At 46.0% G+C, this 24,463-nt stretch overlaps 1 protein-coding gene across 4 annotated transcripts in view; it reads left to right on the top strand.

Moving 5' to 3' along the window:
• LOC119845999 (GEM interacting protein) overlaps positions 1-20,167 on the top strand; it is a 33,670-nt gene extending 13,503 nt beyond the window's left edge. For 3 of the 4 annotated variants that reach the window (XM_043506970.1, XM_043506971.1, XM_043506969.1), the window contains 16 exons: positions 42-106; positions 878-988; positions 2,394-2,474; positions 3,115-3,303; positions 4,068-4,205; positions 5,255-5,445; positions 6,837-6,967; positions 8,098-8,184; positions 10,025-10,123; positions 10,740-10,879; positions 11,260-11,448; positions 11,909-12,046; positions 12,892-13,088; positions 14,178-14,466; positions 17,321-17,441; positions 18,081-20,167. In XM_043506970.1, the coding sequence (XP_043362905.1) occupies positions 42-106; positions 878-988; positions 2,394-2,474; positions 3,115-3,303; positions 4,068-4,205; positions 5,255-5,445; positions 6,837-6,967; positions 8,098-8,184; positions 10,025-10,123; positions 10,740-10,879; positions 11,260-11,448; positions 11,909-12,046; positions 12,892-13,088; positions 14,178-14,466; positions 17,321-17,441; positions 18,081-18,610 (2,696 nt within the window). In that variant the 3' untranslated portion in view covers positions 18,611-20,167. The remainder of the gene's footprint in view (positions 1-41; positions 107-877; positions 989-2,393; positions 2,475-3,114; positions 3,304-4,067; positions 4,206-5,254; positions 5,446-6,836; positions 6,968-8,097; positions 8,185-10,024; positions 10,124-10,739; positions 10,880-11,259; positions 11,449-11,908; positions 12,047-12,891; positions 13,089-14,177; positions 14,467-17,320; positions 17,442-18,080) is intronic. The other variant, XM_038379057.2, reaches the window with a different exon arrangement.
• Positions 20,168-24,463: the final 4,296 nt, after the last annotated feature.

Here is a 24,463-nt window from a genome sequence, read left to right as displayed (position 1 = left end):
CACTGAAGATCTAGACACTAACCTGTTCTTCCCTTTCACAGAAATAGAGTTTGCCAAAAGCATTGTGAAGATAGCAGAATCAGGCCGATATACCATTAACCAACAGGTATAATTTCTTTGGGATTTTCCTTCTTGGATTGCTTTCACTGTACAAGAGGGTTTATTGTGCCGCTGTGTATACATCACTCATGGAGCTAAATCAGCTCTGTTTTGAATCCTGCTGAAGCCTATAGGACATGATTTCCCATTGTTAAAAGTACAATGCTGCAAAGAAGCTCAGTAATTTGCTGTATACAAGTCTAAGCAGGGGCATTAAGGATATTCTAAATGCCGACATAACATAAGAACGTGGGAATTCCCAGACTGGATTAGACCCATTATCCATCTCGCCCAGTATCCTGTCTCTGCCAGTGGCCAACACCAGCAGCCTCAGGGGAAGGTGCAAGAAACTGCACAGTAGGCAGCAGTGGGTAATCTGCCTTCTATGAATGCCATCCTAACTCCTAATAGTTAGAGATTGGCTTCAGTCCTGAAGCAGGAGGTTTTATATTCCTTCCAGAAGTTCTGTCTAGTATTAACTGTCATAGTTAATAAAGCTCTCAGAGCTGGGACAATTCACTTTTTCTTCCATATGGTAATAAAGGGAACAAAGATTGTTCTATGCAGTAGACAAAGGGATGCATTCGTAAAATGTCAAAGGAGTGGAACAGAGAATAAAAACTCCCTTTGATGCTGCTTTGTGATGTGCAGTGTGTGTTTGTTATAGCTGTAATCAACATGGACACCCATTTCAGTTCATAATAACCAAAAGCTCTTTAACCTGGAGAAGCTGTTGTGGCTACCTGGTATATATGATGCACACTCTCTGCCTCTCCAGGTCTTCATGCCACTCCAGCAGCTCTACACCATGGTCCTGGAACATGACATAACGATTGGGAGTTTAGCCATTGAGACTGCAGGGGCTTTGCAGCTGAGAGAATACTACCAGGTACTGTATTTCCTGCTTAGGTCAGACAGTTTAATCTCACTGGTTAGCCAAAGGCAGCAGCCAGGGTAGCTCAAGGGCAGGCCCATTAATCTTTTGGGAGCTAGATGCTCTCTCTGATTTGACTGAGAGAAACAGGAAGGAAGGCCACACCCAGCTTCTGGAAAAGGGAAGTTACTTCCCAACAGAGCAGCATTCTGGGAGCTTTGGTTTCTGATGTCATAGCCTCAGATGCCAGAGCTGGTGCTGTTCTCAAACCATGTCTCTCTCCACTTTCCCATGACCAGCATCTATATGGTACCTCAGCTGACTCAGGTAAACAGTGATAGTGAGAGCCAGAAAGACCCCAGCTTGCCTCTAAGGGCCAGGTGGAATCTGTGGTTCCTTCTTACTAGAGAATTGCACACATTTGGAGTTGCTGGGAGGCAACAAACACAGGGCCTTTACGCAGTCCCTTTCCAGAGCAGAACCTTGCTGTGGCTCATCCTGCCCATTCTTCCATGCCTGTGAAGAGTGTTTCTGCTCTGCTGAACTGGCAGGATGCCAGGACTTGTGCAGGGGATCACATGCTATAGCATGGAGCGCCACTCTGCAGGGGTTCCTGGCATATCTGTGTGTAACAGTTTATTGGGAGCTAAATGGGCTATACCTACTCCATTGTTCCTCTCAATGGTGTGCATGTGTGTGTGCAAAGACGGGAGAGAGACATACACAGTCTGGATCCTAGTCTAGCTTTAGGCTGCAATGGCAGCTGCAGAGCAGCTCAGGGTATGTCTGCACGGCAGTTAAACACCCACAACTGGCCTGTGCACACTGACTCGGGCTTGTGGGGCTCAGGCTATGGGGCTGTTTGGTTGCATTGTAGATGTCCAGGCTCAGGCTGGAGCCCCAGCCAGAACATGTACACCACAGTTAAACAGCCCCACAGCCCAAGCCCCTGAAGCTCAAGTCAGGTAGCCCAGGCCAGCCATGGATGTCTAATTCCAGTGTAGACATATTCTGAGTGACCCGGAAGGCGTTTTTCTGCCTCCCCACTAGTTTGCCCAGTTACTCAGGCCGAGGCAGGGCAGGTGCTTCAGACTTTCCCCTCTTGCAATCTTGATGACATGAAGTGACTTGGTTTAATGTAACCCTTTACTGTGTGAGTATGAAAAGAGGCAGCAACAATAGAGGGGTAGGGTTAGCATCCTGACACTGATCCTTAAACAGCTCCAGCCTTTGTAACACAAGGTGAGGGGTCACGTTTGGGGTTCAGAAATGTTAAGGCCAGAAGAGACCATTGTGACCATTTCATGTGACTTCCTATCTAACATAGGGTTTTCAGTGGTGTCTGCATCAAGCCCAATATCTTCTGGCTGAGCTAGAGTATAGCTAAGCTGTTTTCACCTGCACCTTTATTCCCTTGCAGCCTCTCACAGCCAAGAGGAATGAAATTGAGAAGTGGCGGAAAGAATTCAAAGATCAATGGCTAAAGGAACAGAAAAGAATGGTAAGAGACCAAGAGGTGGAAAATAGTGAGAGATCCAGGCCATCTTGACAGCTACAGGCTCAGAACACTGAGAACACAGGGCCTCTCAGAGCACGTAGGGAGAAGTGCTAACAGCAGCCTTACTGGGAACCCTTTACCCTGCCCTACACTGCTCTGCAAGGTAGGAGGGTCCCAGAGCTTGGGTTGCAGCCTGAGCCCTAACATCTACACTGCAATTAAACATCCCCTTAGGCTAAGCCCTGTGATCCTTAGTCAACTGGCATGGGCCAGCCACAGGTGTCTAATTGCAGTGTAGAGATATCCATTCATCTCAATGGGGTACATGCTCTAAAGCCTAATGACAGTAACCATTAATATGTAAATAATTAGTTGGAGGTGTGCAGTGAGGATGATGATGAGTCAGGGCAGTGCGGTCAGGAGGAGTGAGCCAGGAGATGCTGAGTTCTAGTCCTACTCCTTGGTATTGTAAGTGATACTTGCATAGAGTCCTCTCCACAGTCTGCAACTGGCTAGCAGTGGCCTTAGAGTAAGTGACACTCGGCACCCAAGAAACAGATTCTTTTATGACTAGCAGACTTGTGGTCCCAGTCTCCTTCCAGCCTGACAATGTGCCCTAAATGCCCTCCTTCTTGGATTCCAGAATGATTCACTGTCATCCTTGCGCAAGTCCCGCCTGCACTACATACAACGCTGCGAGGAGTTGGAGAAAGCCAAGCTGCTGAGTGCCAAGGCAGAAGATGAGTACCAGAGCATAGCAGCAACCCACCCTGGCAGCGCCAACAAGCAGCTGGAGAAACGGCGCCGCTCTCGTGAGGAGGCACAAGTGAAGGTGATGGGCTTGTATCACTTCTCTCTTATACAGATAACTGGGGAATAGACTCAACGAACTAGAAACCACTTGAAATATTGGGCACTAAGTAAAATATTATGAGGCTACCAGGTTCATCCTTTGCTGCTGGGATGTGGGGTTGAGCAGGGCTAGGTCTTGAGTTTTCAGCCTTTAATCATTTTGGATACCCTCTGCTCTCTCATTTTTGGCACCCACAAAGGCACCTGTGACCAGAAGAGTTTGGGTCCCTGAAGTAGCTTGTTCCTCATATAAAGAGGAATAGTCATGCTAGGTTAGATACCCCTGTAGGCTGAACACCTAGCATTACAACTGAATGTGCTGCAGAGCAATGCAGAATGGGTTTTGAATTCACTAGCCTTATGGAGAGTTTGCAGCCTGTTAAGTAGAGATGACCAAAAATTTTTGAATGCAAATTTTTTTCGTTTAAAAATGGACTTTTTTCCAAAACAAATGTTTTCATGAAAAATTGTTAACATTACTAAAATTTTAAATTTTTCACAAAAATATTTGTCCAATCTTTGATTTTTTAAAATGTATCAACAAAAGTATTGAAAATCAGCACTAAGACTTTATATAAATACTTAACAAACAAGCCGATAACCCCATCCAGCTTATTTCCCTTTGTGTTCTGCGTTATCACATGTCACCCCCACTCCTGGCTGCACTGTGGTTGCCTGCCTGTGATTTCCAGGGTTCCCAGCCTGGCATTGCTGCTTCTTCATTCTTTATTTTGCTGCACCCAGGTTCAGGAAACAGAAATTTCTTACAAGATGTGCATCAGTGATGCCAACTCTCGTCGGCAGGAGCTGGAAAAGGTGCGGGAGAGGATTGTCTCCCATATCCGAAAACTCATTTACCAAGGAGATGAGGTGCTGACACGGGTGAGTATGACACTGCTGTGCCACTTGCCCCAGTCACAGGGAAGTCATCATTCAGGACGGAGCCACCTGATCTTTCTCTACTATACAGATAATTAATGTGATGGTTCTCAAAGCAATCGGAACCCAGATCACATCCTGAGCATCGCTTTAGTGCTGACTTTGCAAGGATCAGTGGTCACATACATAGCTATAGTGGCCACAAACCGCGTAGTCTACCAGGGGAGTCTGTGGGACAAGGCTGAATCTGGTGACACATGATGTGGAGACAAAAACAGAGGCTAGAGAGCAGGCTCACAGCCAGTGAGCAAAGCTCGTCCTGTATATGATTCAGCATAGAGGAGGTGAAGTCCCCTCTTGGCTTGCCCAGAGGAGCCCCAGTGCCTGGTTTGCACTGTGCCCTGAAACCCCACGAGCCCCTGGGTCTGGGGGGTTCTGGCCATAGGGAATTGGGGGCAGCGGGGAGGCTGTGTGGCGTGGCATGGGCCCAACCCCAAGGGGAAGGGGCGCGCTGGCAGCACAGAGCCAGGCAGGCCATTGTGTATCTGGCAACTGCTGGTTTGTAAATAGGGCCCTCTCACTGGGCTGGGCGGAGCAGGGCCACCCCTGCCATGCCATCCCCAATTGCCCTTGGCTGGCCCCTCGCTCTGGGGCCCGACCCCCACCGCACCATGGTCCATTGCCCCTATGGGGGGCCCATAAAAGGTTAATCCGGCCCTGAGGAGCCCTCACCAGCTTCACCTGACCATGACTGAAGTACAGTTCCTAGAGCAGCTTGATATGGGGTAGGGGTCTGTGTTTTGACTGGCTAATGGGCTTGTATGCAGATTTATTTAAATTAAGTGCAATTCTTTGTGTAATTTCATTAATAAAGTGAAACTAAAATGCTAGGCAGATATATCAATAAGCAGGAAAGCGTGGGTAACTGTGGGAACTGTGCAGGAGCCTTGTTCACAAACTGAACTGAGAGCCTGGGGGACACACCTGAGATTCAAGAGAAAGAGGGTCACCTAGGCCTAGGGGTGTTTCATGCTTTTTGGGATTTCCATAAGGTTACCTTGAGGATGTTCAAGTTGCAGCAGACTCAGGCAGAGAAGATTCCAGTGGGGTACAAGAACATGACTGAGTACTGCAAGCCCTACAAAGTGGGTGAGAAATATCTGGAATTCATTCAGAAGTTGCAGAAGAAAGAGGTCTCCGTGGAGGTGTTTGAATTTGAAGCATTTATTCCTGCAGGGCGGAGGTAAAGAAATATAGAACCAGAGCTGGTGACTTCAGGATTTGAAATGTATAATAAGCTTAATACAAAGACTCATTCAAAACATTTTACCCTATAAAGTCACTTGTGATGCTGCAGGGTTATTAATGCTGAGAAGACATGGAATGGGCTAGTTGATCACTTTGAGAAGTACCACAAGCCAAAGTCCAAAAGGGTCTGTTCTCTCCTTGAGGTCTCTACATAGCTTCCATTAACATTAGCAGAGAACAGACTCCCAAAGATCATTTGCTTTCCTTGTGATGATCAGTAAGTGTTAGGGCCTGCACAAGGATAACTTGGCCCAGCAGTCTGTCCCAAGTCAGGAGTTATTTCTCCCAACTTGTTTAATGTATTGATCCTCATTATCTCATATGTATGATGTTTGATTTCCAAACTACCCATCTTTATATATTTCCTGTAGACAGAAAATATATGGGAAATTATATTAAACTTATTTATATTGAAATTAATGGGCAACAGGTTTATAACAAACATAAGGAAGTATTCCTTCACACAATGCAGAGTTGACCTGCAGAACTCATTGCCAGGGGATAATGTGGAAGCCAAGAGTATAACTAGGTTCAAGACAGAATTAGATGAGTTCATGGAGGATAGGTCCATCTACAGCTATTAGCCAAGATTGTCAGGGATCCAAGTCCATGCTCTGGTGTCCCTAAACCTCTGACTGCCAGAAGCTGGGACTGGACAACAGGGGATAGATCACTCAATAATTGCCTTGTTCTGTTCATTCCCTTGTTCTGCCACCAGCCAATGTCAGAAGATAGGTACTGGACTAGATGGACCATTGTTCTGACCCAGTATGGCCATTCTTATGTTCTTAGTATTGACTGTCAATCTGGTGTGCACTTGCCCTAGGCTTCTTTGAAAAGTCCAGCCTACAAATACCTGTAAACTCCCGGAGGCCAGGACCTGGTCCTCTTATATGGCTCTAAAGCACCATGTACATCTATGGGACAATAATATTTGAACTAATTAAAGACATTTTAAAAAACAAAACACAAAATGCCCCCTGCTTGTGTATTTCATTTGAAGCATTGTTGTAGTCATGGTAGTCCCAGACCTGAATAAGTCTGTGTTGTTCAAAAGCTTGTCTCTTTCACAAAATGAAGTTGGCTGAATAAAAAATATTTCCTCATCTCTGTAAAAAGAAAAGGAGGACTTGTGGCACCTTAGAGACTAACCAATTTTATTGAGCATAAGCTTCCACTGAATGCATCCGATGAAGTGAGCTGTAGCTCACGAAAGTTTATGCTCAAATAAATTTGTTAGTCTCTAAGGTGCCACAAATCCTCCTGTTCTGTTTGCGGATACAGACTAACAAGGCTGCTACTCTGAAACTTGTTTGTGTATTTCGGTCTCAGGTCTCCCCCTAGTGGCAGAAAAAAGAATGCAGTGCAATACTCCTGCATGTCATCCTCTGCCACTGATCTGAGCACATCTGCGGAAGATGCATCAGGAAAACAGTTTTCCACAAACAGTGAACAAAGTAGGTTTAATTTAACTCTCTATTGTGTCACTGCTGCTTGATTCATATATGTATGCAGCCAAGAGTAGCAAGGAGAGGTTAGGTTATTAATAACCTAATAAGAGTCAGAGCCGAGGCTTTCTCCAGACTAGAACTGTGTGTGGCTTGGCTGCTGCAATTTTATGGAAAGGGATTCAGGTTCATGAAAACTTGTCACCTGATTGAATCAGAAAATTTTACTTTTATCTCACACAGTGTCAGGTTTTATTCACTCCCCATCCACAGGCATCTTAGACAACAGGTATGATCCAAAAAACAGTTGTGAAAGTCATTCTGAGCTTTAACCAGGAGATGCTGTCATGGATAAGGCAGGTGTAGTCTATTTGATGGTACATAAGCCTTACAGCATTTTAATAAAGGTACAAACAAGCTGGTTCATGGCCTGAATGCCTTGTAAGCTCTTGTCCATCTCCTGGTGTGTGACTTGAAATGGAGATTTTTTTCTGCAACTATGTTGTTTCTCTGTCTTGTGAAAACATTTATGGATTTTCTGGCAGTCTGGGGACATGCTGTGTACCCTCAGACCCCTTTACTTGCAGCATCACTTTTATAACCTCATGTTTGATTTCATGCTTGACTATATTCTATATGCAAGCCACCTTAGGGTGGGCTGTGACAGGCAGTGCAGCCAGTAAAACTTCTCTTGTTATTCCTTCAGTTCAGTCCCTTGAGTGATATATTATATTTTCAAGTTTTACATCCTCCTTCCACAGATCATCACCTTTCATTGCACATTTAACACCCCATTTCACCATCTTAAAATTTCTCTCAAGGACATTTTGGAAATTATCTCACTACTGTAGAAAATAATTGTCATTAAACTTTTCTGGCACAAAAGGACATTTCCTAAAGGTCTTTAAAAAGCATGGCATGATTCAGCAAAAATGCCTCCAGATTGCTTTTTGGATTACCAGGCTCTCATCGTGCCTGTGTTTCTGTTTTAAAAGATATTAGCAGAAAGATCAGTTGTTTTGAAGCATTGTCAGTAAGAGTAAAGACCCCAGCAGATGAGATTGTACATTTAGAAACTGCTGCTGAGACATTAGTCAGTGTTTTGAGATGATCTGTCTCTTTTACTTCACCTTTTACAGGTGTAAACAAATCCTTCTACAGTGACACAGAAAGCCTGGGTGGGAGTTGCGAATCCCGCTCCCTGGACTCTCCTACCTCTAGCCCAGGTGAGAAGAATGGCACTTTCTGCCTAATAGTCATACTAACAAAAAACTTCAGTAGAAATTAAATGTGATTTGGAGCTTTTTTTTTCTATAATGTGCAACACATAAATAAGAGAAAGAATGAGGAGTACTTGTGGCATCTTAGAGACTAACAAATTTATTTGAGCATATGCTTTCGTGGGCTAAAGCCCACTTCATCAGAAGCATGCAGTGGAAAATACAGTAGGAAGAGATGTGTGTGTGTGTGTGTGTGTGTGTGTGTGTGTACACACACACATACATACACACACACACACACAGGGAGGTTGAAGTGTTCTCTGACTGGTTTTTAAATGTTATATTTCTTGATGTCTGATTTGTGTCCATTTATTCTTTTGCATAGAGACTGTCCGGTTTGGCCAATGTACATGGCAAAAGGGCATAGCTGGCACATGATGGCAACGGGCTTTGCTGCAAGGATAGGTTCCTGGTATTTTTGTTGTGTGGTTGCTGGTGAGTATTTGCTTCAGATTGGGGGGCGGTCTGTAAGCGAGGACTCCGTCCTTCAAGAGGATGATCCCTCACTCTCTCAGATCTTGGGAGACAGGCCAGTGCTCGCTGACAGACAGCTCCCCAACTTGAAGCAAATACTCACCAGCAACCACACAACAAAAACACTAATCCAGGAACCTATCCTTGCAGCAAAGCCCATTGTCAACTCTGTCCACATATCTATTCAAGGGACACCATCATAGGATCTAATCACATCAGCCACACTATCAGAGACTTTTTTCAGAGTAGCAGCCATGTTAGTCTGTATTCGCAAAAAGAAAAGGAGTACTTGTGGCACCTTAGAGACTAACAAATTTATTAGAGCATAAGCTTTCGTGAGCTACAGCTCACTTCATCGGATGCATTTGGTGGAAAAAAAAACAAAACAAAACAAAACCAGAGACTTGTTCACCTACACATCTACCAGTGTGATATGTGCCAGCAGTGCCCCTTTGTCATGTACATTGGCCAAACCGGACAGTCTCTATGCAAAAGAATAAATGGACGCAAATCAGACATCAAGAAATATAACATTTAAAAACCAGTCGGAGAACACTTCAACCTCCCTGGACACTCAATTACAGACCTACAAGTCGCAATTATTCAACAATAGAACTTCAAAAAAAGACTCCAATGAGAAATAGCAGAACTGGAATTAATCTGCAAACTGGACACCATTAAATTAGGCTTGAATAAAGACTGGGATAGGATGAGTCATTACACTAACTAAAAACTATTTCTCCATGCTAAGTTTCCCCCTACTGTTACTCACACCTTCTTGTCAACTGTTTGAAATGGGCCATCCTGATTATTGCTACAAAAGTTTTTTCTCCTGATGATAATAGCCAACCTTAATCAATTGGTCTTGTTAAGAGTTGGTATGGCAACCCCCATTTTTTCATGTTCTCTGTGTATATGTGTATATCTCTTCCTATTGTATTTTCCTCTGCATGCATCTGATGAAGTGGGCTTTAGCCCACGACAGCTTATGCTCAGATAAATTTGTTAGTCTCTAAGGTGAATCATAGAATATCAGGGTTGGAAGGGACCTCAGGAGGTCATCTAGTCCAACCCCCTGCTCAAAGCAGGGCCAATCCCCAATTTCTGCTCCAGATCCCTAAATGGCCCCCTCAAGGATTGAACTCTGGGTTTAGCAGGCCAGTGCTCAAACCACCGAGCTATCCCTCCCCCCAAAGTACTCCTCGTTCTTTCTGCTGATAGAGACTAACACGGCTACCACTCTGAAACCTTTCACATAAATAAAGTACATCTTGTATTTTGTATAATGTAAAACCTTCCTCCTTGTCTCCAGGGCACCAAAGTAGGATGTTGCTAAAAGCTTCATCCACAGGCACCATGTCCTCCTCGGATGATTTTGAAGAGAGAGATTCATCTCAAACATATGAAAATGGTGAGCAATAAACAAACCTGCATGACTGATAAAAAGAAACAGCAGGAGAGCATCCTGCGTCCCTTGTGCTTTCCATACACAGCTCTGTCAATGCATGTAAATCCCAACGTGCAGCCCTCCCTGCTATTCCAGTTCTGGACCCCCATACAGCTTTGCTGATGCCACTCAATTTGGACCTGCAGCCCTCCCCCCCGCCCCAATTGCTACTCCAGTTCTGGGTTCCCCCCCCAACATACGCAGCTCTGCTGATGCTCCTCAATCCCAAACCACAGGCCCCTGCTATTCTAAACCTGGGCTTCCCCCAGCAGCTCTGTTGATGCCCCTCCCAATCCACAACCCCCCCATGGTATTCCAGCCCTGAACCTCAGTATAGTTGTGCTATTGATGCTCAGTTACATCTGGCAGCAATATCCCAAATTCTATTTCAGGCCCCCACCAGTTAAGCCAATAACCATCAGTCATTAAGTTGAGCTTTCCTTATCATCCCCAATAGATAGCAAGACAAGAGACCTGCCCAGCTGTCTAGAGAAATGGGCTGCTAATTCTTTTGCATTTCTAGATGGCATGAATGACTTTTTGTAATGTCTTCTTGTTATTTACATGGTTGCTGCACCAGAAAATGGATCATCCCAATGTCAGTTTAAGAACATCTCTCTGTCAAGTGCAGCACAGACCCACCGGCTGCGGAAATTGCGGGGTCCATCCAAGTGCAGGGAGTGTGAAACCTTTATGGTCAGTGGCACCGAGTGTGAAGAGGTGAGAAAGCTCAGAACACCCTGGACTGTAGATACCTTGCACAGGGGCCAGGGAGAGCTGGTTATCTCACTGCAGGCATGTCCCTGCTGCAAAACTAAGTGAATGTGCCCCCCCTCTATGAGGCCAACAATTCAGTGCATGACCATCTCCCTGTCCCTCACCCCAGGCTGCTCTGCCATAACAGCGAAGGAAAGGGAGGCAAAGGGGAAGTATCTCCCAATGAGGCGCTTCTGCAGAGAGGTGTGGAACATGGAATGGAGGGAACATGAGAAGGGAGAGCCTGTGATGTGCCCCAGGGGGAGACACTTTCCCCAGCTTCTGGAGTGGTCCTCGCTGAACTGTAATTAGTGCCTAATTGCAATATCATCCTACCATTGCAGTGCTACCTGACCTGCCACAGGAAGTGCCTGGAGAACCTCCTGATCACTTGTGGCCACAAGAAGCTGCCCAGCAGAGTGCCTCTCTTTGGTATCGACTTCACACAGGTCCCGCGTGATTTCCCAGAAGAGGTTCCATTCATAGTTGTGAAATGCACCTCAGAAATTGAGGCACGTGCCCTCGGAGTGCAGGTGAGCAGCCCTGGGGTAGAGTCCAGCAAAGGGCCTGGTCCTGCTTCCGCTGGGGACCAGGATTACGCTCCATTTGACTTTGACAGGAACCACATCAGGCCCTTACTTGGTACCTTTTGTCTCAAAGCACTTCACAAAGGGGGGTTCCCCAGTGAACCATTGACGGTGGCCCAGGCAGCTGGCACAGGTCACCTGGCATCAAGACAGACTAATTAAAATTCTGTCTAGTTTCTTCTAGCTCTGGTATTTCTAATGGCCCATCATGGGGGTAGCTGGGTACCGAGTCTCTGCATATCACCCTTTGTTGCCTGTCCACAGGGGGAAAGAGACAATGTCACATCCCTTCTTGGCCTTAGCTGCAGAAATTAATCTGTCCTGTTAGTTCCTGGCCCTCCCCTCCCCACTCTTCTCACATTATCTAACCAGGATCCCTTGACCTTTCCCCATTTCAATAATGCAGGGGATCTATCGGATAAGTGGGGCCAAAGCCCGGGTGGAGAAGCTCTGCCAGGCATTTGAAAATGGAAGGGAGCTGGTGGAGCTCTCAGAACATTCTCCCCATGACATCACTGGCGTCCTGAAGCATTTCCTGAAGGAGGTGGGTAGCAAATCCCCAGGAGGAGCCAGGATCAGTCTCTGGTCCTGGCTACTTGCAGGCTCCTGGCTTCAGTTTCTGGTGCATCTCTGGAAGGATGGCAACCCCTGTTCCTGGCTTGCTCTTAGCTGGGTTTTTGAGGCACTGGGATGTGTTGATGTCTGTTTGTTTACTGTAGAATCAGGGATTAATTCCAGGCACTGATCTCCTGACTTCCACCTTCTCTGGTGCCATGGGAGTGACAGTCTAAGATGGTCACTGGGAAGTCTCCTGACCCCACCAGGGCTCATGGCTTGCAGTGATAAAGGGCAGATGAGACCCAATGCTTCCCTGAGCAGTAGCAGGCCTGGGTTATTTCTGAGCTTCCCCAAATATTAATTCCATGTGAATGGCAATTCTGGCGAGACCTGGGCCTTCTCTGCAGGCGCTAGAAGTTCATGTGAAATCAGGAAGCTAATCACCAGCCTGCACATCATGGGGATAACAGTTGGTATGAGCCGGGGAACATGTGGCTGAAGGGGGCCAGGACTGGGGGGCCACTGACACCAGCAAAGGTCCTTCATGGGACTTTCCCCAGAGCATTAAATAGGGAGGCTGCAGTAACACAGGTTTCAGAGTAGCAGCCTTGTTAGTCTGTATTTACAAAAAGAAAAGGAGGACTTGTGGCACCTTAGAGACTAACAAATTTATTTGACCATAAGCTTTCATGAGCTACAGCTCACGGAATGCATCCGATGAAGTGAGCTGTAGCTCACGAAAGCTTATGCTCAAATAAATTTGTTAGTCTCTAAGGTGCCACAAGTCCTCCTTTTCTTTTTGCAGTAACAATTTCCCTCATCTCACTGCAGCTGTCAGGACCAGTGCTCCTGTATGAGCTCTACGATGAATTAATCACACTTGCCAAAGACTTGCAGAGACCTGGGGAAGGGAAGAGAGAGAGCTCAGGGTTCTCAGCAGATCCCATTCAAAGTATGAAGGACTTGCTGAGCAAACTGCCTGGGACTAACTACAACACCCTGCGACACCTCATTGCACATCTGTACAGGTGATGGGGATAAGGGGCTGGCTTGCTGATTAGTGTTACCTGAATGGGGAGGGGGTCTGTTAGACGCTAGTGCTGCAAAGAGATTGCTGCAGAGATCTTGCTCCCCAGATGAGCATCTGGCACAACGGCAGGTCAGTACCAGAAGAAGTTCTTAGAACACATCTACACTTGGAGTTGGGGTATAATTTCCAGCTTGAGAAAACATACTCGAGCTAGCTCTCCTTGAGGTAGCATGATGATAATAGCATGTAGCCACAGCAGCACAAGTGGCAGGAGGGGCCAGCTGCCCCGAGGATGAGTCTGCCATCGATGGCTCAGGACAGCTAGCCTCTCCTGCCATTTGCACTACTGCCACTGCCACATTCTGTGTTTAGCACACTAACTTGATGAGAGCTGGGAATTACACCCTCAGCTTGAAGTGCTGACATGTCTGTAGCCTCTTTCGCCAGCGAAAGGGCAGGATTAGACCAAAGGGACAGCTATGAGGAGGGAAAAGCCTATTCAGGAGAAAGGCGAGACCCTCGCAGCTCTTGACAAGGGAGAAGGAAAAGGTCCTGGTCCCAGATGAGCTGTCTGGCCACTCCTTAACTGATGACACTTTACAGTTAAACTAGGTGCAGAGCCAGAATCCCCATTAGGGCAATGGGAGATATGGGCCTGTGTCCCCAAGCTCCTTTCATCCAGCGCTGACCAAGCATCTTCCCTTAAAGCTAGACTTTTCACTAAGCTCAGAGCAGTTTCTTGGGTCACAGTCAATGTTCCCTCTAATTTTTGACAGGCTGTGTGTGCAAAAAATTTCTTCTGTGCAAATTGTTGTGCTTCTGTGAAAATTTTTGTGCCCATGGTGTTTCGCTGTGTGCATGGGGTTTAGGATCCGTGTATACATGCACAAGTGTACAGCTTAGAGGGAACAGTGGTCACAGTGGAGCCTGAGCGTTGGAACATCCAGTTCCTGCCAGGGTCAGGATGCATCTGTACCAGGAAATGGTGCCATCAGCTCCCCCACTACCCACCCATTCCATCCCTCCCACTCGCTGCAATGGGGTTGAAAGCTGGGAAGCACCTAACCATGATGTTTCCCTTTCCCAGGGTGTCTCAGAGGTATGAAGAGAACAAGATGTCTCCCAACAACTTGGGGATAATCTTTGGGCCAACGCTGATCCGGCCCGGCTCAGGGTGTGATGTCTCCATGTCGTGCCTCGTAGATTCTGGGTACCAGGCCCAGATTGTGGAATTTCTCATTCTGAGCTACGAGAGGGTCTTTGGGATGGATGACTTGCCTCCGTCTTTGTATGAAAACACTTCGCAAGAAGCCTTGGCAGAGAAGGACAAAGAGGAGCAGCAGAGCGCTGAGAAAGCCCAGGGTGTGACCACAGAGGTACAGTTCGGAGACACTGAGCTGGGCCCCGTGACCCTGTTATAGTCACAGGGAGTTGGATTAGCGAGGAAAACAGGATCTTACAGAAAGTGAAGCCACTTGACATCCGTGGGTTATTCAGAGAGCAGATGGGCGACTGAACTGGAAGAAATTCCAAGCTACGGATCCCTCAGCAGCTCCCCAGACAGCTCTGGAGGGTGTTTTGCTGCCCATTTTAAAGAATCCAATTCCTGCAGAAAAGACATGGGTTTCTCCAGACTACGTTACTTAGGACGTTGCTTTGTCTCTCAGTAGATAGTTTTACAGCTCATGGAATGGATGATTGTATAAATAGCGAAGGATACAGCAGGATCCCCAGCTCAGACCTGCTGGGCTTGCCTCCCTCTGAGGCGTAGTTCAGCTGTGGCTAGATAGACTGTGTTTCTGTGCTGCTGAGTGCTAAGCACCTCTCCAGCCCTCCCCATCTGCCTGTCTCTCAAGATAAGGCCTAGCACCCTTCCTCTTCAAAGCACTTTAAAACTTGAGATAATTGGTAGTAACTCCTGGGAGCTAGGTAAGAGGTGTTATCCACATTTTATAGCCGAGTTAACGGAGGCAGAGAGAGGGAAAGTGACTATGCCAAGGTCACAGGGGGAGTCGAAGCCTGAATGATCAGTATCTGTGTCCCAGTCCTGGGCTCAGGCCACTGAGAAGCGGGTGTGGGGGAGTGCTTCTTTTTCTTAATTGTCACATTCGTGTCTTGTTGGCAGTGGTACTGCTTTACCTATGGTTCCCGGTCACTGAGGCCTAAGGGAATTATAGTGACTGTGATCCCAGCTGAAAGCAGGTACTAATCTGACAGTGCACCTGACTTCCATTCCCCATATGGAAAAGTCCAATATACTTTAATAGGTATGAATCTAATAGGGAATATAATAGGGAATGAGCACATTTCCATAGTTCAAGTTTGTTTTTGTTAAAACATCTGTCACAGGGTCACTCACCACACTGATGCCTCCTGCTGGCCATTTTGGGAATTAGCTCTGGTCTACAGGTGTGCCCTCCAGTGGTGGTGGCTCTCCCATCCTTGTCTCCACCTGCAGACCCACTGCAGTTCCAGTCTCACTACCTCTGCTTCATGGCACAGCCCTCCGGCCATGTCACAATCTGGGTTCCCCCTTCCAGGGGCCTCCTTCTGCAATAGTCTAGTGGCTCCTTGCAGCAGTTTCACAGTCCATAGCCTGGCCACTTCTTCAGCAGCAGGTGGGGGCAGGAAGGGACCCAGGACCTCCCACTACTCTGGGTCCTAGCCCAGGGACCCTGTAAATAACAGCTTCCCACTGCCCCTCATTTCATTCTCCACCAGTCTGTCTCAAGTCCCTGGGCCACTTCCCCGCAGCCCCAGCACCTTTGGCTCCTGCTTCTAGCTCCTTCACCCTCTTCCCAGGGCCTTGGGCCTGCAAGTCCTAGCAGCCCTGTTCACAGTGCTAGTCTCTGCAGCCCTCTAGGAAGCCAGTCCCCTCCCTTGGGCTTCCTGCAGCAGACACCCTTGCCCTGGCCTGCAACTTCCTTTTTGTATGGGCCATCTGGGCCCTGATTGGCTGGTCCAGCTGAGCAGCCACAGCCCTAATGGTTAGTTTCCTTGTAGCCCTCCAGGCTGGCTTTTAACCCTATCAGGGCTTGTGCAGGGCAGATGCCCTGTCACACCATCCTATATAATTCTACAGCAGGGATGGTTACTAAATTCTACAGGAAAGGTAAAAAATTATTGGGGGGTGGGGAATTAAGTTCTATAGGAGTTCTCAATATAATAATAAAGCCAAATCGTGAAGTCCCTGCTCAGATTTTGATCAATTTCTGTACAAACTCCCACTGACTTCCGTGGGGAATTGGGCCCATAAGAGCAATGATGTTCGGGCCCCAGTGTAGCAGCCATCTCAGGCTCTCATTTGTTTCAATCTAATAGTAATTACTTTGCTGTAATTAATGGTTGTGTTTCCATTGCTTCCCCCCACTTTGTCCAACTGCACAAGGACTCGCAAAGGAATCACTGAGCGAGGCCGCAGCATGACAGATAATGTGGCTGCTGCCCATTAATGTTGCGCATCGTGACCTATCCAGAGGGAACCAGGGAGGTGACATGAATTTAGTGCCATTTTCATAATCAGTCCTTCACCACGCTTTTAATTGGCTCATTCCTGATTTATATCGAGCATAAAGAATAGGTGGCTCTAAATAAGGGGGCTGCACTTCCATGCAGGGTTTTCTGAAGGTGCCATAAACCCAGGGCGTGAACCTTGTCTCCCCACAACTCCAAGGCAGAACTACCGCCCCTTCATTCTAAAATGGTCTGTTTTAATAGTGTGTAGGATACATGGATGTAAACCTTAGCACAGGTCTTGTTTCTCCTGCCAGAAAGCAACCCCTGCTCCTGTGGTGCTTTTTGTGGCAGGCAGTATGGTTCAATGGGCAGAGTGCTGATTTGGCACTTGGGACACCTGAGTTCTGTTGTCGGCTCTGACCAGTTGTGTGACCTTGGGCAAATCACCTCCTCACTGTTTCACCTTACAGCCTTTCTCTAGTTAGATTCTTCAGGGCGGGACTGTCCCGCATTCTGTGTCTGTGCAGCACCCAGTAAAACGGGGTCCTAATCCCAGCTCTAAGAGGCCTCTCCCTCTCTTGCTGAGCCGGCTTTAGCACTGTGCTTTTGCATTGGGCAAGCTGAAATGGAGTCTTGGAGATCAAGATATTTTCGCCATTAGCCAATTATCTTTGTTCCCTTGGTTACTGCAACATTCAGGGAACTGCATATTGTAATTAATCTGAAAGGAGAGCCCTGTCTAAAGAGGTTCACAGTCCTGGCTTTTTCCAACAGAGTTTCTCCTTCAAGCATGATTCAAGTGAGGGCTACGTGTCTGATAAGTCATCTTCCAGTGAAGCCATCAATGAGCTGACAATGGAGGGAGCCCACTGTCCCCTGAGCACAGATCCCCTAGGTAAATGTAAAGCAGGGGCACATGTTCATGGAGCAGGTTTTGGGTTGGCTTGATCTGGGTTTACTGAACTTTCACAACTTCTTTGGGTCTGCCTGTCTCTGCATGTGTCCCTGTGTATGGGGTAAGGCATGGTATCACTTTGCCACTTTCCTCTGTCTAGGCAGCCCACTCCATCACAGTCACCAGGCTAGCATGCCACCAAGTTTCAGTGTATTATGAGCCCTTCTCAGGAAGGGGTTTTCCTTCACTCCGCACAAGCCCTGCTGCTAGAGGCCGGGAGGCCTAGAGTTACCTGCCAGAGTCGATTCTCTAAGGTGCTGTAGGCAGGATTCACAGGCTTGAGAACACAGCGCCTGATCTCCCTTCACTTGCACCCATTTCACACCATGTCTCTGAAATTACTCCTGATTTACACCAACATTAATAGTGGCAGCTCAGTCCCCAGCACTGAACAGGGGAATGGCCTCCACTTGTGTGTTTGTCCAGGGATTTGTATTTGTCCAATTTGTCACATTAGCTAGGCCGCATGCTCTAGGCCAGTGGTGGGCAACCTGCGGCCCATCAGCCACAGGTTGCCCACCACTGCTCTAGGTTGAGGGGGAACCTCATTTTAAAATAACTCTCTAATGTTTTGTTCAGATTTGAATAGAAATGACGGCTCTGAGCTGGAGGACCTTGAGGAATCAGTGCATGAAAAGCCAGACCCAGATTCTGATTCAGTTCTAGGGACGCAACCCAGGGGGTACTTCAGCCGGCAGCCTGTGAAGTATCCTCGACCTGCACAGGCCAAAATGAGGCCAGTCATTCACAAACCTTCCAGCTTGTCCTTGATGGCTGTTGCTCTGTCTAGCCCTCTGATGGAGGCTGATGCAGAAGGCAGTCCTGCAGACTGCAGCCCCATGACAAAGGAAGTCCTAGAGAAGAAAGACAGCAGCAGGAGTAGTTCACCAGAGCCAAGCACACTGCAGCGACGTTCTGGAGGAAAACAGCAACTCAGACATTTTGAGATCACCCAGGAAACTGCCAGAATAGTCTCCAAGTTTCAAACCAACAACACTTCCACAGGGTCCCCTCAAGTTTCTCTGGAAAGGATAAGCACAGACTGCACTGAACCCGAACCAAACCCTGACCTGGGGACACCATCCCAGGAAAACCTTTGCAAACAATGAGGAGTGCACTGCTGGAAAGTGAGACAGACCTGCACTGCTGCCAAGTGCTGCCTGCTGAATGGTGGAGACAGAGAAGGGGATGAGATGAGGACCCAATCCCAGCATCTCTGTTAGGGATGGAGCCTGCAGGAAAGACCTCTGCTATGAATCATCAGGCTGGCTGTGGGTCAGCCTAGAATTTGCTTTTTTTTTACTGTTAAGCAAACTCCAAGAGACTATTCAGAAATAAGTCCAGAGGCTCTGTTCATGGAAAGCAAACATCTGTCACTGGTGCCAGGAGGTTTTCTGCAAGGGATGGGTTCGGTGTGATACACATTTTAACACAGTGTGATGAATAATCTACGCAGCACAGAGAGAGCACAGATTACTTGGCCGCGGATACCTAGGCAGAGAGGAAATGACTTTAAAGATTAGGCCATTGGAGGAAACACTCACAAATGGTCACTTTTTTGAAGCTACAGGCCTCCACTGATTTGTTTAATTCCCAGCATCCCTCATTTTTCAGCACAAATCCAGTGAAGCAGTTTGTGTTGATATGGTTTGGCAGTCCTGGGGCTTCCACTGCTGCAATTTCTATTTTCTATAAACACAGATAAAAAGCATGTGTCTTTTAGGAAGGAGAAGAGATTTGTGCCACCCAGTGAGCAGCCTCAGTGTGTTACTTTATCTTAATTCCATCTCTCTGCTTTTCCAACAGACTCCACACTCTCTAGCATCTCTAAATGTTGTGTCACAAACATAATCCCTTGAACCCATTACAGAAGGGCACATTTTCACTAATCCAAAGCAAGACTAGTCTGTATTGTGGTGATTCTCAACATCTTCCCTATCAGGATCACATTAAGACAACACCCTCCCCCTCCTGCCCTGCACATTGATCATTCACCATGGAGCCCTATTCTGATGGTGTCAGTACCAAACTAAGTCCATGTGATGTTTGTCTGAGTAAAGATCTCAAGATTAGGCCCCAGATGAATACATGAATATTATGTAATGAGCTAACACTGAAATATATAAAATAAAATGATGGGTAGCTACGTGGGGTGATTTATTGTAATAGGGTGCACACTGCGATCCACTGATATGGATTTTCTTGGTTTCTGGTTATGTACAGGGTGAAATTCACCCCTCTGCAGAGGGCAGTGCAAGGACTGGCCACCCATTTAAGCTCCTTTTGCATAAGGGTGAATTTCTCCAATAGTGAGCAGCTGTTGAGCTACTCGTGTCTGAACCAGGAAGCCATAAGCAAATGGTTAAAGCTAATATTACATCTCTCCAAGTCTGCTCAGCATCTCTCTCTTTCTTCTGATAATGTTGGCCACCTTTTTTCTCTTGCCTCATCCCTGATCTTTTTATTTGTTCCTGTTTCTTAACAAGATCCTAAAAGAAACGCTAAGGATTTACTCCCAGCAGTTGTAGAGCTTGGGCCAGAAAATGGGGGAAATCACCCACTCCCTCCACATCGTGCCTCATAAGATGTGTATTTAATGTTAATATGTTGCTTTGTATTCTTGAATATTAAATTATCTTTTAATAAAATTTCTGTAGTAAGTGTTAGGGAGCTTTATTACAAATTCTTCGTGTCCTGTTTGTTTGTTAAATAAGCATTTGTGAAATCCCTGGCTGGACGTTTGTTGGCCTGTTGTCATTATTTGGTATGTGCCAACAGTGCCCTTTACCCTTTATAAGACAAAAATTAAAGACAGTCTCTATGCTGAAGAGCTCACCATCTAAGGGACTGACACAGATAAGTCAAGACTTTCTGCAAGAGCTGGAAGAGGAAGGTAACCCAGATTTTCCTTTCTTGCCTCACATTTGAATTGAATTTTACAGGATGAGGTGCTGCCTCCACAGCCCTCCTAGACCCTGAGAGCAAAAGGCTAAATCTACAGTCTGAGCTATGATACCCTATATGACACATAAGGCTGCCATCAGGCTGCACCTTATGAATTCTGTACTTTACAAATCTGTCAAATAGATTCCAGTAAACAAGGGCCCCAAGGCAGCTCACATCGGCCCAGGCAATTTTTTTATCTAACAATATTTAAATACATTAAGCCCATTTTGATCGTGGTAGGATTTAAATCCAGAAAATATGCCATTAGCTAATTTTTACATGGACTCTGTGGAACAGATCTTTAGCCAATGTAAATTGTCATCACTGTATTGACTTCAGTGGAACTATGACAATTAACAGGTTTCAGTTCACAAGTACTCCTTTTCTTTTAGAGTAGCAGCCGTGTTAGTCTGTATTCGCAAAAAGAAAAAGAGTACTTGTGGCACCTTAAAGACTAACAAATTTATTAGAGCATAAGCTTTTGTGAGCTACAGCTCACTTCATCGGATGCATTTGGTGGAAAAAACAGGGGAGATTGATATACACACACAGAGAACATGAAACAATGGGTTTATCATACACACTGTAAGGAGAGTGATCACTTAGGATAAGCCACCACTCCCCACTGTTCCTCAGATATTCTTAGGTTTCAGAGTAGCAGCCGTGTTAGTCTGTATTCGCAAAAAGAAAAGGAGTACTTGTGGCACCTTAGAGACTAACAAATTTATTAGAGCATAAGCTTTCGTGAGCTACAGCTCACTTCATCGGCTGGAAATAGCCTAGCTTGCTTGTCACCATGAAAGGTTTTCCTCCTTTCCCCCCCTGCTGCTGGTAATGGCTTATCTTAAGTGATCACTCTCCTTACAGTGTGTATGATTAACCCATTGTTTCATGTTCTCTGTGTGTGTATATCAATCTCCCCTCTGTTTTTTCCACCAAATGCATCCGATGAAGTGAGCTGTAGCTCACGAAAGCTTATGCTCTAATAAATTTGTTAGTCTCTAAGGTGCCAAAAGTACTCCTTTTCCTTTTCTTTTATGACAATTAACTCCAGCTAAGGATCTGCCCTCGTGTCCACCAGATGGCACCCAAGAGTCGACATGACCATTTAACTGCTAGTGTTCTATTTCCCTGCAGCTACTGTGTCTATTGGCTGCCTATGTTGCTCTGAACAAATGCAGCCTTTCTACAGCACTATTTCATATTGATTTCCTAACACACACAGCCTTTCTGACTTCAGTGTTTATTTTTAACAAATTAAATTATTCTATTTTGAACTTTCCATTCTAGGATCTGAAAGTACTTTGCAAAGGCAGGTCACTATAATTTAATCCATTTTACAGATAGGTAAACTGAGGCACACCCAAACGCTAGACCCAGGAAGATAAAGCCATCTCACCAGACTCTCTGACAGTAATACAGCCAATTTCCTCGACTCCTATTACAGCTTTTGAAGATTCACTCTCTCTCTGGGAACATGGGAATTGCCAAACCAGGACTCCAACTAGACAAGTATCCCATATCCGACAGTAGCCCAAAGCAGCTGCTTCAGAGGGAAGTGCAGGAACTCTTCAGAAGGCAGCAATGGTATAACCTGCCCCCAGGGGAAGTACTCTCTTGACAGACAGATGTTGAGGCTCCTGCCTGAAAAAGGACACTTTATGGTGCTTCCACAAGTCTTGGTTATTTTTAATCCATGCTATAATGCTGGTTATTCTTGTTATCCCTGTAAATATCCAAGATTTTCCTTATATGCAGTGTTGTTGTAGCTGTGTTGGTCCCAGGAAATTAGGAGACCAGGTGGGTGAGGTAATATATTTTATTGGACCAACTTCTATTAGTGAGAGAGACAAGCTTTCAAGTTACACAGAGCTCTTCCTCAGAGCTGTTCCTCAGGTCTGGAAAAGGCACTCAACGTCACAGCTAAATACAAGGCTGAACAGATAGTCTAGCATAACTAGCTGGCACATATTCTTAAGGGATCAACCTTTTCCTTAGTCCTATTAAACTCTTGACCTCAAATATATCACATGGCAGTGAGCTCCACAGGTTACTTGGGCATTGTGTGAAAAAGCATATGCTACTGGAGCTGATGCATATGCTACTCCTTGTAAGGGAAGCTTTGAAGCCTTTGCCTAATCAAAACAGTACAATTTCTGCCATCCAGCTATGCCCTCTGCTTTTCCTTCAGGCATTCCAGTAAATACAAAAATGCTGCTTGGGAAAATGTGCTTACTGTTCTCTAGTAAATCCACATTACTCACTGCTTTCTGCAAGGCTGGTATTTAGTCAATGAAATCAGTGTCAGGGCTGTCTTTCCATCCAGGGCTCCAGCACTGCCAAAACTCTCATACATGGAGGGAGAATCCTTCAATGTGGATGGATAGTCAGGCAAATCTTTCCCACTTGTGATGGGTTTGCTGTATGCCTTAGAGAAACATTTAAAAAGCTATTCACTTCGTGATGTTTTAAGTTTTCCCAGTTAGCATCCCTGGAGATGCAGTCAGTTCTTACTGTGATGTGTCTATGGGATTGCCTTTGTTCCCTGTCTGATCAAATTACAGGAATAAAGGGAAATGACTCCTAAGAACATAAGAATGGCCATACTGGGTCAGATCAATGGTCTATTTAGCTCAGTATTCTGTCTTGTGACAATGGCTGGTGCCAGATGCTTCAGAGGAAACGAACAGAACAGGACTCCATGTCATGTCATCCTGTCCCAGTTTTTGTCAATCACGAGCTAAGGACATCCAGAGCATGGGGTTGCATCCCTGACCATCTTGGCTAATAGCCATTGATGGACCAACCCTCCCTGAACTTATCTAATTATTTTTTTAACCCAGTTATATTTTTGGCCTTCACAACATCCTCTGGCAATGAGTTCTACAGGTTGACTATGCATTGTGTGAAGTAGTACTTCCTTTTGTTTGTTTTAAACCTGCTGGTGCTTGTGCTATGTGAAGAGGATAAATAACACTTCCTTATTCATTTTCTCCACACCATTCATGATTTTCCTCAGGTTGCATGACGTTAAAGAATGGAGGTCACAAGCAAAGCAGCTGACTGTCTCTTGGGCTTTGGGCAAAAATCCAGTTTATCTTTGTTTCCTCTTTATTCAGTGTAACCAAGAAACAAGCTGCAAATGACCCATGACAGCTGCAGTGGAGGGAAGGACAGTAGTGTATATCTTTTAGGGATGCTGCAGGGATCTCTAGGCTTTGATTCCATGGGGACAAATTAATCTAAATTCAAGGTTTCCATCTTAAATCATTAATCACACACAAAAAAAATCCTGCCCAAATTCCCCCACTATCCGGCTACGTTAGTCCTTCTGACAAACAAGTGAAGCATCTAAATCAGTATTTTGCCTCTTCTCCCTGTGGGGTGCGAAGAGTGGTGGTTCCAGTCCCATCCCCCACAGCATTACTCTGTGCTAACAAACCAGCAGATTAGAGCATTAATTGCAACAGCCTTTCCAGCACAGACAGGAAGCAGAATGCATTACCAAAGGCAGCCTGAAGATGCTGTGCCATCCGCAAGCCACATAATTTAAACCAGTTAGCTGTAATCACTGCCACATGCAGGTATTTTCTTCATAGTCTCTCCTCACAGGATGAGTCACTCAGTTTAAATATGGTTTCAGAGTAGCAGCCGTGTTAGTCTGCATCCACAAAAAGAAAAGGAGTACTTGTGGCACCTTAGAGACTAACAAATTTATTTGACCATAAGCTTTTGTGAGCTATAGCTCACTTAATTGGATGCATGCAGTGGAAAATACAGTGGGGAGATTTTATATACATAGAGACTATGTATATGAAACAGTGGGTATTACCATACACATTGTAATGAGAGTGATCAGGTAAGGTGAAAAGAAAAGGAGTACTTGTGGCACCTTAGAGACTAACAAATTACCAGCAGGAGAGCGGGGGGAGGGGGACCTTTTGTAGTGATAATCAAGGTGGGCCATTTCCAGCAGTTGACAAGAACGTCTGAGGAACAGCGGGGGGGTGGTTTAA

Source organism: Dermochelys coriacea, chromosome 20, assembly GCF_009764565.3.
Source record: "Dermochelys coriacea isolate rDerCor1 chromosome 20, rDerCor1.pri.v4, whole genome shotgun sequence".
Taxonomy (NCBI): Eukaryota; Metazoa; Chordata; order Testudines; family Dermochelyidae; genus Dermochelys; species Dermochelys coriacea.
The sequence above is the reverse complement of the archived record's forward strand: the minus strand, read 5'-3'. Positions and strand labels throughout refer to the sequence as shown.